This window comes from Apodemus sylvaticus, chromosome 14 (genome assembly GCF_947179515.1).
Source record: "Apodemus sylvaticus chromosome 14, mApoSyl1.1, whole genome shotgun sequence".
Taxonomy (NCBI): Eukaryota; Metazoa; Chordata; class Mammalia; order Rodentia; family Muridae; genus Apodemus; species Apodemus sylvaticus.
In genome coordinates, this window is record NC_067485.1 from 29,219,194 (window position 1) to 29,234,813 (window position 15,620).

The 15,620-nt window shown below is 49.8% G+C and overlaps 1 protein-coding gene across 10 annotated transcripts in view; it reads right to left on the reverse strand.

Annotated features, from left to right (window-relative positions):
• Positions 1–10,948: 10,948 nt before the first annotated feature.
• Positions 10,949–15,620, reverse strand: part of Rreb1 (ras responsive element binding protein 1) — a 178,313-nt gene continuing 173,641 nt past the window's right edge. For 8 of the 10 annotated variants that reach the window (XM_052157469.1, XM_052157470.1, XM_052157473.1 and 5 more), the window contains 2 exons: positions 12,770–13,573; positions 10,949–11,771 (listed from right to left, as the gene is read on the reverse strand). In XM_052157469.1, coding sequence (XP_052013429.1) covers positions 11,311–11,771; positions 12,770–13,573 — 1,265 coding nt within the window. In that variant the 3' untranslated portion in view covers positions 10,949–11,310. The remainder of the gene's footprint in view (positions 11,772–12,769; positions 13,574–15,620) is intronic. The other 2 variants (XM_052157476.1, XM_052157474.1) reach the window with 1 other exon arrangement.

Genomic DNA, 15,620 nt, shown 5'->3' on the forward strand with positions numbered 1-15,620 from the left:
TGTGGCATTTGTGATGCGGGGAGAAGCAGGGGGAGGTGGAGGGGGGCTCCCCAGCGTCCAGGGGTAGAAGGGCACCACATCGCTCCTGTCTCCAGAGCTGACAGCGTCCATGTGTCCTCGTTTGCAGCCACTGGCCTTTTGGTGGGCACACATCCACCTGTCGTGGACACCTGACACCATGTGCGTGCTGGGCTGTGAGTGTGACGGGCAGTTTCATCCTAACAAGGCAGATCCCGGGCAGTCACTTTCCTTCACCTCTGCTCCGACAGGAAAGGGTTTCATTCCTCCTCCGCTCACCGGTCTGGCAATCTAAGAATCGCACTCTGCAGGGTGAGCAAACTGGGGGGAAAGTAAGACAACCGTATTTGGGTTTTGCTGCTTCTTTCTTTGTTTGGTTTTGCTTTTTTGAGACAGGGCCTCTGTATACAGCACTAACTGTTCTGGAATTCTCTATGTAGACCAGGCTGGTCCTGAACTCACAGAGAGCTGCTACCTCTGCCTCCCCAGTCGTACAATTAAAGCTATAGAGCACCACCCTTGGCTGCATTCCGTTTTCATTGCATCTTTCTCCCCCTTCCCATTTCCCTGACGCCCCTAATTTTTTTTTCGTGCACAGTAGGACTACTATTTATGTGAGACAGCTGCTTGGGGTCCTGGGGGAAGGCGGGGCTGATGAACAACTCCACACACCCCGCCCCATCTGGGTGCCTGAGCCGCACCAATCAATCAATTCCTGGGAGAGGCAGGCAAGGGACAGCCCACAGCCAGAGCCTGGCGGGTCCCTTCCCTGCTTGACTTCAGCTTCCTTCCCCTGCAAGGAGCTGCGACTGCGACTGCGACTGCGTGGTCCTTATTTAGGACACTGACTTGGGCAGCCCGGGCTTAGAGAGCACTGGTTTGTTGTTGTTAACGAGCAGCCTTCAATTATAGGTTTAAAATAAACCCAGCGGGTTCTCCCCGCTTCCCCGCCTCCTTGGGAGCTGGCAGGCAGCTGCTGGGCTTGGCAAATGCCAGGAACCCCAGAGCGGAGAGAACGAGAATGTCACACACACACACACACACACACACACACACACACACACACACACACACACCCGTAGGCTCTGGCATTTGAGCACTTGGTAGTTCGGGGGGGGGGGGGGTGTTAGGAGGTAGGGCCTCGCTGGCGGAACTCTGTCACTGGGGGCAGGTTTGTCTGCTTCAAGCTTGTGGTTCAGGATGTGAGCTCTCAGCTGCTGCTTCCGCTACTAAGCCTGGAATCGTAACCCCAAACCAGCTTTTCTTTTTCACCCAGGAGTTGCCTTGGTCGTGGTGTTTTATCACAGCCACAGAGAAGTAAGTAAATGCAAACCCGGAGAAGTGTCAGGAAGCTATGGCTAGGTCTGCCAGCAACCGAGGCAGAATGTAGCTTGGAGAATCCCTCTGAATCTTTGTCCCGGATTTTATTCTCCACCTCAAACGCTGTCTGGAGCTTCGCCCCACAGCTTCTGAGGTAAAGAATCGGGTTCCTTGCACATTATGCTACTGGATGTCAGAGGGAGTGAGATTGTTGGGTTGTGTCCTTTAAGAGGCTATAGGGAGACTGGTCCCGCCTTCTGTCCTGTTGCTTCCTGGTTGCTGTGAGGTAAGCCGTTTTCCTCAACTAGTTGGCAGGGAGACAGCTGATTGTGGCTGGAAACCTCTGAAGCTATAAACACGAGCAAACTCCACTTCTTCTTTTTGCTGAGAGAGCTTCTTGCTATGCAATAAGCCCAGGCTGGACTTGAACTTGAGACCCTCCCACCTCAGCCACCCAGACACTGGCATTACAGGCCTACACTATCATGCCTGGCTAGGCTCCCCCGCCATCCCTCCCCCTTCCCCTCTCCATCCCTCCCTAAAGATTTTTGACTTGTCTTATGCATCTGAGGTTTTTGTCTGCATGTGTGCATGTGCACCATGTGTGTGCTGGTGCCCACAGAGTTCAGAAGAGGGCACCAGATCCCCCTGGAACTAGAATTACAGAGGGTTGTGAGCCACCATGTGGGTGCTGGGAATCGATACCTGATTCTTTGTAAGCACAACAACTGCTCCCAACTGCTGAGCCGTCTCTCCAGCCCCTTTCTTCTTTATAAGTTGGTTATAAAATCTTATAACTTGTACATTTATAATTTATAAAATTGGATATTTTGTTATAGTCATGGGAAACTAGCTAACACAGATGGAGTCCATTAGGAGCTCTGTTCAGCGGGCTGCTGGATTTAGCTTCTGAACCAAACTTTAGGTTCTAGGCCCCAGCCTCACTAATTTTAATATAGTTAGGAATCCCCTGGGGTTTTGTTAAAATAGGGATATTGATTCAGCATGTCTGGGGAGGCCCAAAGTTCTCATTCTAACAGACTCCTAAGGAGTATAGATGCTATCAGTTCTCAGCCACACCCTGGGTAACCAGACAGGACTAGGCTTTGTCCTGGGCCACCCCCTTCAATGCCAATGAGAGCTAAGGATATTCACCATTACAAACATATACATATATATATATATATATATATATATGTATATACTTGTATAATCCACATGACAATCCCAGGAGGCAGATACTTCTGTTGCCTTCTTAGGAAGGAGAGGCCAAGGCACACAGCCACGCATCAGAGGCGGAGCTCGGTCCTCCATGCTTGTCCCTGTAGACCCAGTTGCCTGCTTTTTCTTCACCCGCCCATTTGTATTGGTTGCCTTTCCTGTTGTTCTGACAGCAAGAAGTTAAGGATGGGTTTATTTGGGTTCACACCTGTCCTGGCTGGTTTTGTGTGTCAACTTGACACAGGCTGGAGTTATCATAGAGGAAGGTGCTTCAGGTGAGGAAATGCCTCCATGAGATCCAGCTGTGGGGCATTTTCTCAATTAGTGATCAAGGGGAGAGGGCCCCTTGTGGGTGGTGCCATCCCTGGGCTGGTGGTCTTGGGTTCTAAGAGAGAGCAGGCTGATCAAGCCAGGGGAAGCAAGCCAGTAAGGAACATCCCTCCATGGCCTCTGCATCAGCTCCTGCTTCCTGACCTGCTTGAGTTCCAGTTCTGACCTCCTTTGGTGATGAACAGCAATATGGAAGGTGTAAGCTGAATAAACCCTTTCCTCCCCAACTTGCTTCTTGGTCACGATGTTTTGTGCGGGAATAGACACCCTAAGACAACACCTTAAGGGACAGGCCTTCGTGGTGGATGGAGAAGTCATGGCAGAAGCTTGTGGCAGCGAGCAGGTCACATTGCAGCCCCAGTCAGGAGGCCAAGAGAGGTGATGGTGGTGTTCATCTTGTCTCTCTTTTACTGGGACAGGGACCACAGCCCACAGAACGATGCGGTCCACAGATAGGGGTGGTTCTTTTCACTCAATGGGATCTAGAACCTCTCTCACAGACATACTCCGAACTTTGTCTCCTGGGTGATTCTACATCGGGCCAAGTTGGCCATGCATGCCAACCCCCACACCATCTCAACCAGCAGTGGCAGGCAGAAGGCTGTGTCTTCACCAGGAAGACCCACAGCTTTGCATCCCTGTACCCAGCGCTGTTTAATCCACACCTGCTTTCTGGACATATATTTCAAGAGGCAGGTCCCTCACCTGACCTCCCACAAATCAAGCTCTCAGTAAATGTTGTCTTTAAACCATGCTTTTTTTTTTTTTTTAACTTGTGTGAGTTACCTAAGGAGTCATAATTATAGAAACAGGAAAAAGAGCAGAGGATGTTGTGAAAGAGAGGGGCACAGGGAGGTGGTGTTAAGAGGGCTTTGCGGGGTACATGGCAGTGTGGTGGGCTTGATACCACTGAGTTGTACCCTTAAAAATAGCAAGGTTGGCTGGGTGGTGGTGGCGCACCAGAGCTTGGGAGGCAGAAGCAGGCAGATCTCTAAGTTCAAGGCCAGCCTGGTCTAGAGAGTGAGTTTCAGACCAGCTAGAACTACCCAGAGAACTCTTGGCATGGAGGGGAGGAGTTAAGGTTGGAAGAATTTGTTTGATACATTTTTATCGTACACAAGATGTGTTCTTTTACACCTGTTTTGGGAATGCTGGGTAAGTGCTCTGTCATTGACCACTGCCTCTATTTCCTAACTTGATTAGTGGCAAAAGGCTGCAACTGATGGATGCATCAGGGCAGTTCAGATTCGGTCCAATCTGATGGTGGCTAAGGATGGCCACCATTGCTGAGGCTTGGGTAAATGTCTGTCATGGCCTCATGCTTCAAAAATTTGATTGTGAACACAAGGCATGTTTGGGAGGAGATGGAATCTTTAAAGGCTGGGACCTTTAGGTCTGTATGGGTACGCCCTAGAGAGGGATGCTGTGAAATCCAAACTCTTCCCCGCTCTTTCTCTGCTTCCTAGATGTTCTTAGTGATTAGGAGCCTTTATAAGTTTCTGCCATGATGCTTTGCCTTACCACAGGTCCAAAAGCAAACAAACAAGGCTGTGATGGCTAATCTTTTTTTTTTGGTTTTTCGAGACAGGGTTTCTCTGTGTGGTCCTGGCTGTCCTGGAACTCACTCTGTAGACCAGGCTGGCCTCGAACTCAGAAATCTGCCTGCCTCTGCCTCCCAAGTGCTGGGATTATAGGCGTGTGCCACCACGCCCAGCTTGTGATGGCTAATCTTAACATGTGATGCCAACTTAACATGTTTTAAAGGGAGGGATCCTCAGTTGAGGACTTGTTTCCATCAGATTGGCCTGTGAGTCTGTTTAAGGGGTGTTTTCTTGATGGTTTGTTAATGTGAGAGGGCTCATTCCGCTGCAGGCAGTACGATCGCAAGCCAGGTATTCCTGGGCTACATAGGAAGGATAGTTGGACATAAGTCTGGAAGCAAGCCAGTCAGTGTGGTATTTCTCCATGATTTCTACTTCAGTTCCTGCTATGAGTTACTACTGCCCTGGCTTTTCTTGAGGATGGACTGTAATCTTGAGATGAACAGATTTTCCTCTCCTAAATTTTTGGCTATGGTGTTTATCATAGCGACAGAAAGCAAACTACGACAGGGGCTGAGCAGCTGTGGACCAATACCTCTGAAATCCCTTGTTATAAGCTGTTAGTCTCAGGAAGCTCAGTAATAAGTATCAGCCTTGAAGTCAACCAAGCCAAGGTTGGGCACTGGCCTACCGTTGATTAATCACAGTTCTCCCTTCAAGTCAGTTTATCATCTTTAAGTCTGGGATTAACAATTCTCTTTCCCCCCCCTGATAGGATTGCTATTCAGACCAGGCTGGTTTTGAACACACAGAGATCCACCTGCCTCTAGAGTGCTGGAATTAAACGCATGTGCTACCAGGCATGGTGGATTAACAAACCTTTACTTCAGGATTGCTGAGGGCCATGTGTGGCTAGTTGATCAACATAGATGGTTACTGTGTTGGACTCGGTGTTCAAGACTTGTTCCTTTGTGCAGACATCCATGCCACGGGCAATTGCCATCAAGGTGAAGGTAGGATCTTTGGGTGGTCATATATGCTTAGTAGATCATCAGGGTCACTGTCCTAGTTTTACCTGTGAACCTTACACAGTCTAGAGTCACCTGAGAAAGGGAGCGGAGTTTTATCTGGATCAGATTGACTGGTGGGCATGTCTCTGGGGGCCTGATAATTGATATAGGAAGACCCAGCCTACTGTGGGTGGCACCATTCCCTAAGCAGGCAGTCTTGGATTGAACAGGAAACCTAGCTAAGCATTACCTTATGAGTAAGTCAGAAAGCAACGTAACTCCTTGGTTTCAGCTTCAAGTTCCTGTTCTGATTTCTCTTGGGTATGGACTGTGATTTAAAAGTATAAGCCAAATAAGACCTTTCCTTACCTGTTGCTTTTGCACACTGTTTTATCACTGCAACAGAGATGAAAGAGAAGGATTCTTGGCTCAGGTTGAAGCACCAGGGCTGAGGTCTGGACCTCACGTCTAAGGCTTTCTCTCCTGCTCAGGACAGCCCCACAAGCCTTACTGTGTCTTCTATCTCGCCATTGCTCTCAGGGAATAGCTTCACTAGTTGGTTATGATTCTGGGTTTTTGGAATTTCCGTGAGTTTGTGGTCTTCAGAACAGGTGGGCAACTGACCTGGCATTAGTTGTCTGCATCTAGGGAAGGGACAGGCATGGGGGTGATGGGGTAGACCCTGTGGGACAAGAGGATGGGGTTCTTTGGGACCTAGCCAAGAAGAGCAACATTTCTACCATGTCCCTTAACCACTTCCTGAAAATAGGCTCTTAGGTGTATTTCTTGCCAAGATGATTTGTGAGGAGGGAAACCTCTCATCATCAAAGCTAACTCCTGGCCCCCCAGAGGAAGTCAGAGCTAAATGTGTCTGTCCTTGGCTGCTCTACACTCTCACACTGCATCTGGTTTATCACCCAATCCTGGGGCTTCTCTTGAAATACCTAAACCCCAGGTGGGGCCCACATTTCTCTAATCCCAGCACTCAGGAGGAATAAACAGGCAGATCTCAGAATTTGAGGCCAGCCTGGTCTATATAATGTGACCTCTTATTGCTTTCCCATTGGCCATCCTTGTCACCCAGTGTCAACCTGAAACCAGAACCCCACCCACTTATGCCAGTCTACTGTAAGGTCTACATTGTGTTCATTCCTACTGTCTCCCAGCTTCCTGCAGGGATGGCTTGGGGATCAAGGTCCTTCCTCTGTGCCATCCGTCCCCACCCCTACGCCTTTGCAAGGCTGACTTTCTCAAGGCTGACTGTCCCTGTAGCATCTTGGCTTCTTCTTTCCCTTGAACTCACATCTTCTGTATCTTCCTCATCTACTTCCTTTCTTATCAGTTTCCCTGTTAGAACTAAAATTGCAAAGACATCAGGTTTCTTCTATGCAGATCTCTTACTGCCCTCGTCAGTATCTGCTGGGGAACACTGTAAGTGCACAGTCAAGGTTCACTGGATCTTGGGGAAGGAATGAACAACTCAGTATGGTTCGTCCTTCCTTCCTTCCTTTCTTGTTGATAGGTCTTTATGTAGACCAGGCCTGGTGTGTTGGAACATTTTCTTGATTATTGATTGATGATAGCCCAGCCCACTGTGGGTGGTGCCATCCCTGGGTCCTGGGTATCTAAGGAAGCAGGATGAAAGGCCCTGGGGAGCCAGCCAGCAAAGAGCATTCCTCTCGTTTATACTTCCTGCCCTGACTTCCTTCAGTCATGGGCTGTGACCCAAGAGCTGAGATGAAATAAACCCTTTGCTCCCCAAGTTGCTTTTTGGTCATGGTGTTTGTCCCAGCAATAGAAAGCAAGCTAGAACGCCAGCTATAGTCCAGTGTCATCCTGACACTGAGTCCGTGCTTACAGGTGCCTCAAATATCACCTGATGACTGGCATCTCCCTTCCACCCAGCTGGAAAGGCTGGGGCTGTGCTTATGAGGTGCTTGGTTGTGGCCATCACCAGAATCTTAACCACTGAACCATCTGTCCAGAGGACAGAGCCAATAGGCTCCTCACTGATACTTCATAAAAACCAGTTGTTGGGGCCAACAGCCTGAGGAGTCTTAGGGACCCCTACCTCTTGCCCTGCTGTGATCTGGCACTTAAAATAGAATGGCCAATGACTTTGTAGCATCACCATAATTAGCTTCGCACAAGTTTCTTCTTGGGGTTGCCTTTTGGAGGCCCCTCACAATGACAGCTTGAAAGGGGCCTGTGACCCACCAAGTTGAAACCCACTGCTTTCTACCAGGCCAACTCAGTCCCTTACAACTTCATTGGGGGAAGGAAGGCCCAGCATTCTCCTTTGGAGTTATTAGTGCACAGGACCAGTGCCACCCGTTTAGCCACAGCTAAACAAGAGGTAAGAGCCGCTGTCTGTGCTGCTGCCCTTGAAGTCTGTCCCTCTGACCTCATTATGAAATTCACCACAGCTTCTACATCCCGTCCACACTCCCAAGACAGACCATCCAACTGCAGCCAATAAAACTGCCTTTTATTATTTATGGAAGTTTTTCTGATTTTTTAAAAATTATTCGTTTTATGTATGCAAGTGCTTGACTCCCGTTTGTTCTCTTTCCTCCTCGTGGGTCCTAAGGATCACTCTGGCTGTCAGGTTTGATGGTAAGTGCCTTTACCCACTGAGTCATCGTGCCCCCCCCTTATTTCTTGACCTCTCAGTGACCCTGCAATAACCAAGCTGGCTGGACGAGCGGCCAGGAGCTCCCGGGATCTGCTCCTTACCCGCCCTGCCACTGCCCATCTCTCCTAGGCAGTCGCCAGTGCTAGAGTTAGACAGTGCCACTGCAGTCAGTTACTATGTGGGTTCTGGGCATCTGAACGCAGGTCCCGCACGTTGCTGACTGGGCCACGTCTCTGACCCCAACTGTTTTTTTTTTTAAGATGCTGCCTGGGTGCCCAGGCTTGTAAGGCCATTACAGCTTTCAGTCCTCGACCCTAAGACCTGCTTGGAGTGGGCTGCAGGCTTGGAGACAGGCTTAGGGGAACTCACAAGTTGGTCATGCGCCATTTTTTTTTTTAAATATAACATTTATTGCTTAGATGTTTTGATACAGAACAGCTTTCTTTTCATTCTGAATTTGGAAGTTCTATATAACTGAGTACAAAGAGAAAAAGTACCAAAACCAAACCTGTGATTCTGTTCATGTGGCATAAAACCAGTTTTGTACATACACGTAGCAGCAGTTTTTAAGTTCCCTTTAGAAAAATATGAATTCTACAGTTATTATTGTTTTCTGTTTAATGCATGGGCTGAAATCATTAGGATCAACTTTTTTTTTCTTGAAGAAAGAGAGGAGAGGAAAGAGACGAACACAGGATCTGTCTGAAACCGGTATCCGATGCACGGAGCTTCCGCAGAGCTGCTCGGATTACAGCCCATGGAGCCTCTCTCGTTTGATTCACAGCCAGATATTTTATGTAGTGATTGAATATCAGCATTGTGTCCATTAAAGAGAAAACAAAAACAAAAACAAAACAAGACAACAAAAGAGAAAATTTGCACCTCAATTTTTTTCAGAAGATCCATATATATATACATATATAATATATATATATTTGTAAAAGCCCTGAGGAGAAAGAGAATCAAACAAAATGTATAGAAACAAATTAGCTGGACATGCAAACTAACACTATGATTCACCCAGCGTTTAAACAAAATCACAAACTTCACAGTTTAATATTGGGGGAGGAAGGCGGGCAGGGCAACAGAAATAATTCATCTCTCAATCTCGCTAATAAAATGTGGCAAGACCTTATTAACTATGACGGAACAGACGAGCCTAAGTAAAGCTTTAAATCAATAGTGATTATTGCCAGTTGCAGCCCTGGCGACGGCCACTGCTGGGAGCAACACGTGCTACATCTTACCACAGCGCAGAGTTCAGTCATGGCTTCACCCCACAGTATCATGAGTTTAGTGTGGAGAGTTGCAAAGAAAACACAAGAAACCCCAAATAATAACAATGAAAACAACAATTGTAATAATAAAAAACCAACTAAGGGATGCAGGAGCTGGGTTTAACTTAGAAGACCATGGGATCAATGGTTCTGCTTTCTCTCTCTACAGTAAATAAAATCTCAATTTTAAACGGGTCCACACATCCCTAATACAGTTAAAAATCATATATACCTCAATGTTCTTTTTTTTCATACATATATCATTTTCATTATCTCTAGAATATCTATCTTCCATTGAAGTCAGGGTGGTTGGATTTTAGCCACTAGATACTGGTGGACAAAAGGCTATGCATGTCTCGGGGTGCACATCTTAGCGGAGGGGCACATGGAGCCACAGGATGGGGAAGAGGTGGAGCAGAGAAAGGCCCTGCCTAGGGAAGTCTTGAGGCTCTGCAAGGCAAGGGACAAACAGGGCTCTAGTAGCAGTGTGGCTCAGGCATCCTCGGGTCTCCGCTAAAGGACAGGGTGCTGAACGGAGCTCAGCTACAGTAGGAACGGGTTCTTTTTTGCTGAGGAGGGAGATCTCCTGTTTGGTACACTGGAACTAAAGAAACCCTGTCTGTGCACCAGGGGCTTGGGCCAGTTAGGGATTTAAAAGCACTCCTCTCTCCAAGCAGCAACCCCACACTGCGGGAAGGTGAAGACAACCCTTGCATCTAAACCTTGCGCATGCGCTTCAGTTCACTGGCAGTAGTATCTCAATGCTTCTCCAATGGCAGCAGTAGCACAGCTCAGGGAAGGCGCTGACCCAGCTTAGCAGGAAGACTGGCATGCCTTGCAAACTGTCTGAGGTGCCCGGGTCTGGCCTGGTGTCTCGGATGCCTGCTCCCCACCACTCTTGCATCCTTGCCACGCCTTGGCCATGCTTGGAGGACCACTCCTGGCCCCTGCTGGGTTCTACAGTCATGGAAGAAAGGTTTGTCTGAGTACAGTAGAAGAGCCATCACTGGTGTGCCACCAGAAGCTTCAGGCACACATTCAGCGGGGACCGGGACGCAGTACAGGTCACCCAGGACAAATATTGCCCATTTGTTTCTGCAGAATGCAGAGCCCAGCAAACTGATGAAGTAAAAATAAAAATAATAATATTAATAACATATACCGAATGGGAAGAAGGGAAAGTTGATATATGACCTCCAGGCATGTCCTCCGTAGGCTACGGTGCTGGGAAGGTCACTTTTCTCTGTAAATGAAGACTTGGAACACTAACCATTTCTAACATGGAGACACACATGAGGTCGGAGCTAGACTCTTTCCTGGCTTTGGCTCACAGCACACAGGAACCCTGCATCAACCACATCTATTACCAACAAGGGCCAGGCCACGGCTCCTCCACCACAGGAGTCAGAGAGCACAGGTCTAGCTTAGAAATCGGCCGCACGCCCTCTGCCCTCTGCCCGTGTACATGAAATTCACATCATTTCTTCCAGTTATTGGCTACAGGATCCAAGGGGAAGGCTTTCTGCTTCCAGCTCACAGAACAAACAGTACTATCCCAGATTCACAAATTCACAAAAACAAGCTCAAACACACAGATACAAAAGGTAATGTTAATGCTTAAATGAAAAGGTCCTCTGAAAATTTCATTAAAATATGTTTTGTTAAAACGTCTGTTTTTTTCTTTTTTTCTTTTTTGGAGGGGTGACCCCCACGATGACGTGGGAGGACCCATAAGTAGTTAAGGCACTGGAGCCGGCTGCCCTGGGGCCGGCTGCCCTGGGGCCGGGTCACGTGTAAGGCTATGGCACAGGACGGTTGGCCACAGGCCTGCTGCCTCTCTCTCGCCCTCTTTCCTCTCTCTCCACAGACAGCTGAAGGATGCTGAGAAAACCTTGTGAAATCTACATCGGGATACTCTGCTGGCTCTGTCTGAGTGATGATGGAGACAAGGCAGGCCGTCATTCGGTGCCCAAGAGCTGCGAGGCACCGTCGGTGGCCGCCTGGATTGGGGCAGGCCTCTTGCCACACAGCTCCAGCAAGTCTTGCACAGTGGCTGCTGGGCTCTGGGGGTCTGTTTCACCTGGTGACGCCTGCTCTTTGGGGGCACTGGGCTCAGCTGCCTGCTCCGCTGCGGTTTTCTCCTCTTTCCCAGAATGGCCCAAGCTCTCTTTCCGGCTCCTGGTGACAGCCACATGGTTGCTGGTGCTAGGAGCCGAGTCGGCCTCGTTCTCCGAGGCAGGGTTGTTAGCACTGTGGGTGGACTCGTCCTCGCTGTCCTCCTCAACCTGCTCATCCTTGCTGCTGTCCTTCCCATGGTGCTTGCTGTGCCTGGCTTTCTGGTGGATCCTCTGGTGTCGAACGAGGCTGTGCTTTAAGGTGAAGGTTCGCCCACAGGTCTGACATTTGTATGGCCGTTCCCCTGAACAATGGAAGGATGAGAAGGACCTGTCCGTTAACACGAAGGCCACCGGGTCCCACCTCCCCACTCTATATGAACGCCGCATCCAGAGCTAAATACACAGGGACAGGACTTGTTGATGCTCTTGAAGAGCCTTATTTGCCCAAAATGGCAGTCTAGGGAGGGGGGGCACATTCTTTTCCCCGTACCTCTCAACCTAGGTTTTCTACAAATTGATCTTGGGATCTCAGAAGCAGAGTCTTTACGAGGAATGATTTTCCCCAGACTCTGCAAGGCCATCAACAGGCACCTAAATCAAGGCACAAGAGGGGCGTTTGGATGCTTCCCAACAGCTTGCATCCCAAGTTTCCAACAGCAGAGAACCTCTCTGCCAGAAAAGACACCAGCACGCTACACCTCTGGGTAGGGCCCAGTTGGCTATGGCAAGGCCACTGTGCATGGGAGGCCATGATGGTGAGATGTGGTCAAGGGGTTGGGGTGCTCTCGTTGGAGGGAAGGCTAAGGAAGGAGGTTTCTACCTTTTGGCTTCATGCTTCTATCCAAGTCTCTCCCCCTGTTCCCAATTTAAAAAGGAGAACCTTCTCTGGGGTCTTCACCACATGGGCCAGGCCAGCACCTGCCTTCCCTGGCATATCCCCATCTCTTTCCGGATCTGACTGAGGGTTACACCAGATGGACATATGCCTGCTCTTCCTGTTCTAGAAACCCTTGGACAAGGCAGCCACCCTCCCTATCTACAGAGGACAAAACTGCGGGCTGAGTGGCTGAAGAAAAGTACTTTCCAAAGTACCACTGCAGAGGGACCACTGCCCTGTAGAAGGCTTGTGCCATTCCAGGGCTCAGGAGACAGCTCCTTAAGACCCCCCAGTTTTCCCAGGTCAGAGGATAACCCTGCCACCTAGCCAGTCCTCAGTGGCCCCTGGACCTGACTTCCAGTGAGACTCCCAGTCACCACTGCACACCGCCTCTGCTGGCCAGCTGGCTCTGCTCTCTCATACCTGTGTGTGACCTCATGTGCCGGGTGAGGTCCTGCAGGGACCAGAACCGCTTGTTGCATATACTGCAAACCTTCTTCCTCTTGTCTGCCTTACTGGCCATGCTTTTGGGGGAGTCTGTCTTTGGTCTTTTGCCACCGTCACCCCTCTTCTCAGCCGTACCTTTCCCATCAGAGGGACCCTCTGTTTCTTCATTCTGTTTCTCCACTGAGTCCTCCCTGGTGCCTAGTGTTGGACCTACTGCTGGGGATTCGGCAGGCTTCTCTTCAGGCTTAGGGGAAGGCGAGGGCCCCTCAACCGCTCTGCCAACGCTTTCGTTCTCCAGCGAAGGTGCCGCTGCCTCCTCCTTCAGCTCCTGGCAGCTGTGTGCCTTCCTGTGGCGACTTAGGGTGCCCAGGAACTTGAAGCTCTTTCCACAGGTATCGCAGGTGTGCTTCGGCTCCTGCTGGCCCGGGCCCTGGCTGTCCACGGTGCCTGCCTCACTCTCTGCCAGCTTGAAGTCCATCAGCTTGGTGGCAAAATCAAGATCCAGGCTCTGGTTGCTGGCCGTGTCTTCCTCTGGGGCATCCGCATCCCTGGCGCTCTCTTCCGTGTGACTCTCTTCCTCTGGCTCTGGGTTCTCCTCTGTTTCCTTTTCTTCCTCCTTCTCAGGGGGTGCTGCTTCTGCTTTGGCCTCTTTATCGGTAATGTCCTGCGGAGCTGGGCTGAGCTCACTGGCTCCCCCTGATGGTGGCTGTTCTTTATCCTGTGCTGTGAGATCCAGCACCTCACCTGGGGTGGTCAATGTGTCTGTGTCTGACTGGCTGTCTGTGTAAGCAAGCAGAGTAGGGAAAGGGTTCAGATGAGGTCACACTGAGCAAGCCCTTCTCAGGGGCTCTACTGGAACTTGGCCAGACCCACCCTGGAACCCTGGATACTAAACTTAGTGAGGATTTTTTGAATCTGGAGTTGAGTCCTTGAATCCCAAGGAAGGCAGTGCCTTACAACTCCTGACTTCCACCATCACACCCATGTACACTCAGCTGTCCCCACCCCCAGGAAGGTGTGAGTGACTCAGGCAGTGCAGACAGAGAGGGCGTGCATTCCAGAGACTAGGAAGGCTGAGGAAGCCAAGTCATAAGGATTATCTTTCCAGTGCAAAGAGCTTTTTACAAACATGCAACATACACAGGAACAACCCACGCCCCCCATCTTCTAAAAGTAGTCCTCAAAGAGTTTCACAGAAAAGGAGTCCACATGCGGATTCTGTGTGTATGGCCCACAGGCACATCTCCAGGCAGAGGCCAGAGACCAAAGATGCTCCTGCGCCTGTGAGCAATGCATGGAGAGGACCCTGAATACAAGCTCGGCCAGGAGCACGTGGGGAGGGATGGCAGGACGCTCTAAGGGACCGTGGGTGAGCATGGGGACAGGGATCAGTAGGGTGAGTCTCTTGCAGACAGTGATTTCTTGCTTACTTGTCTACACCGCCGCCCCCCCCCCCCCCCAGCAAAACAGACTTGGGAAGTCCACCAGCTTTCAATGGCCTTAAAAGACGGACCCATGGCCAACATTAATGACACCAAGGCCAGGCTGGGCTCCACAGTGAGTTCAAGGCTAGCCTGGACTATGAGACAGAGAGAGAGAGAGAAAGAGAGAGAGAGAGAGAGAGAGAGAGAGAGAGAGAGAGAGAGAGAGAGAGAGGAAGGAGGAAGAGGAGGAAGAAGAAGAAAGAGGAGGCGGAAGAAGGAAGGAAGGGGAAGAGGAGGAGGAAGAGGGGGAGGAAGAGAAGGAGGAAAGAACAAGAGAAGGAAAAGGAGAACAAGATCACATGGGAAAACGCACACACAGTATCAGGAATATTACCTTTTCTTTAATAAAGTTGAACAAAGACTTAATGGTTTTAACAGAGACATAGAAGCTGGCTGAGAACTGTTTGGCTGAGGACGTGCTGTGAAGCTGCTACTAATGGCGCTCAGTGCTTCCTGTGAGCCCCCCAGAGGAAAGTCACCGCTTCACAGCAAATATAGAAAGCGCGCCCTAGGACAGGCACAGCTCTGATCACTGTCTGTGGCAGCTGAGATTCATCACCTCATCTGAGACTCCTCTTGCCTGTGGTAGAACCAGCCAGAAGGCCACGTACATGCCTATCATCTCTCCTCAGTGTCACATGCTGTCACGTGCCATCAAGGCGGGCCTTGGCTGGGGAGGGAGAGGAGCTGCCTCAGAGCTGGAACTTACACTTCCCGCCTGCCCAGGACCTCCCTGCAACCACGCGGGGACATTACCACCCATATTAGCACACTGGCTTCACTCTTATAGCTCCTGGTAGTGGCCACTGTGTGGCCTACCTCAAGAGATCTCAGAGTTAAGTGAAGATGATCTGTAGCAGGAAGCAGGGGCCTGAGGGGTTGATGCTGGGAGGAAGACATCTCTGCTCGGTGTCTGGAATCGCAGTGGGTGTCTGTGGGATGGATTTTGGTTTACATTCTACATTGGAAGCACAGGACGCTCAGATTGCTCGCTTTGTGATGTGTCTGTGTGCACGTGTGTTTGGGAATCAGAGGTCAGTGTCTACATGGTGCCTTCCTCAGTTACTATTTTATTTATTTACTCATTTATTGAGACAGAGTCTCCCCACTAACCTGAAGCTTGCGGACTGGGCAGAGTGGCCGCCGAGCTCTGGGGTCCTCTCTCATCTTGCTTCCCCAGTGGTGGGATTTTAGGCGTGAGCCAACACTACTGTTTCTTTTCTTTCTTTCTTTTTTAAATGGGTGTTAGGGACTGAACTCAGGTCCTCAAACTTGTGTGGCAAGTACTTTTCAGAATAAGCCAAGTCTAACTTAAAAATAAGGTTAATTTCTGGTTATTTCTA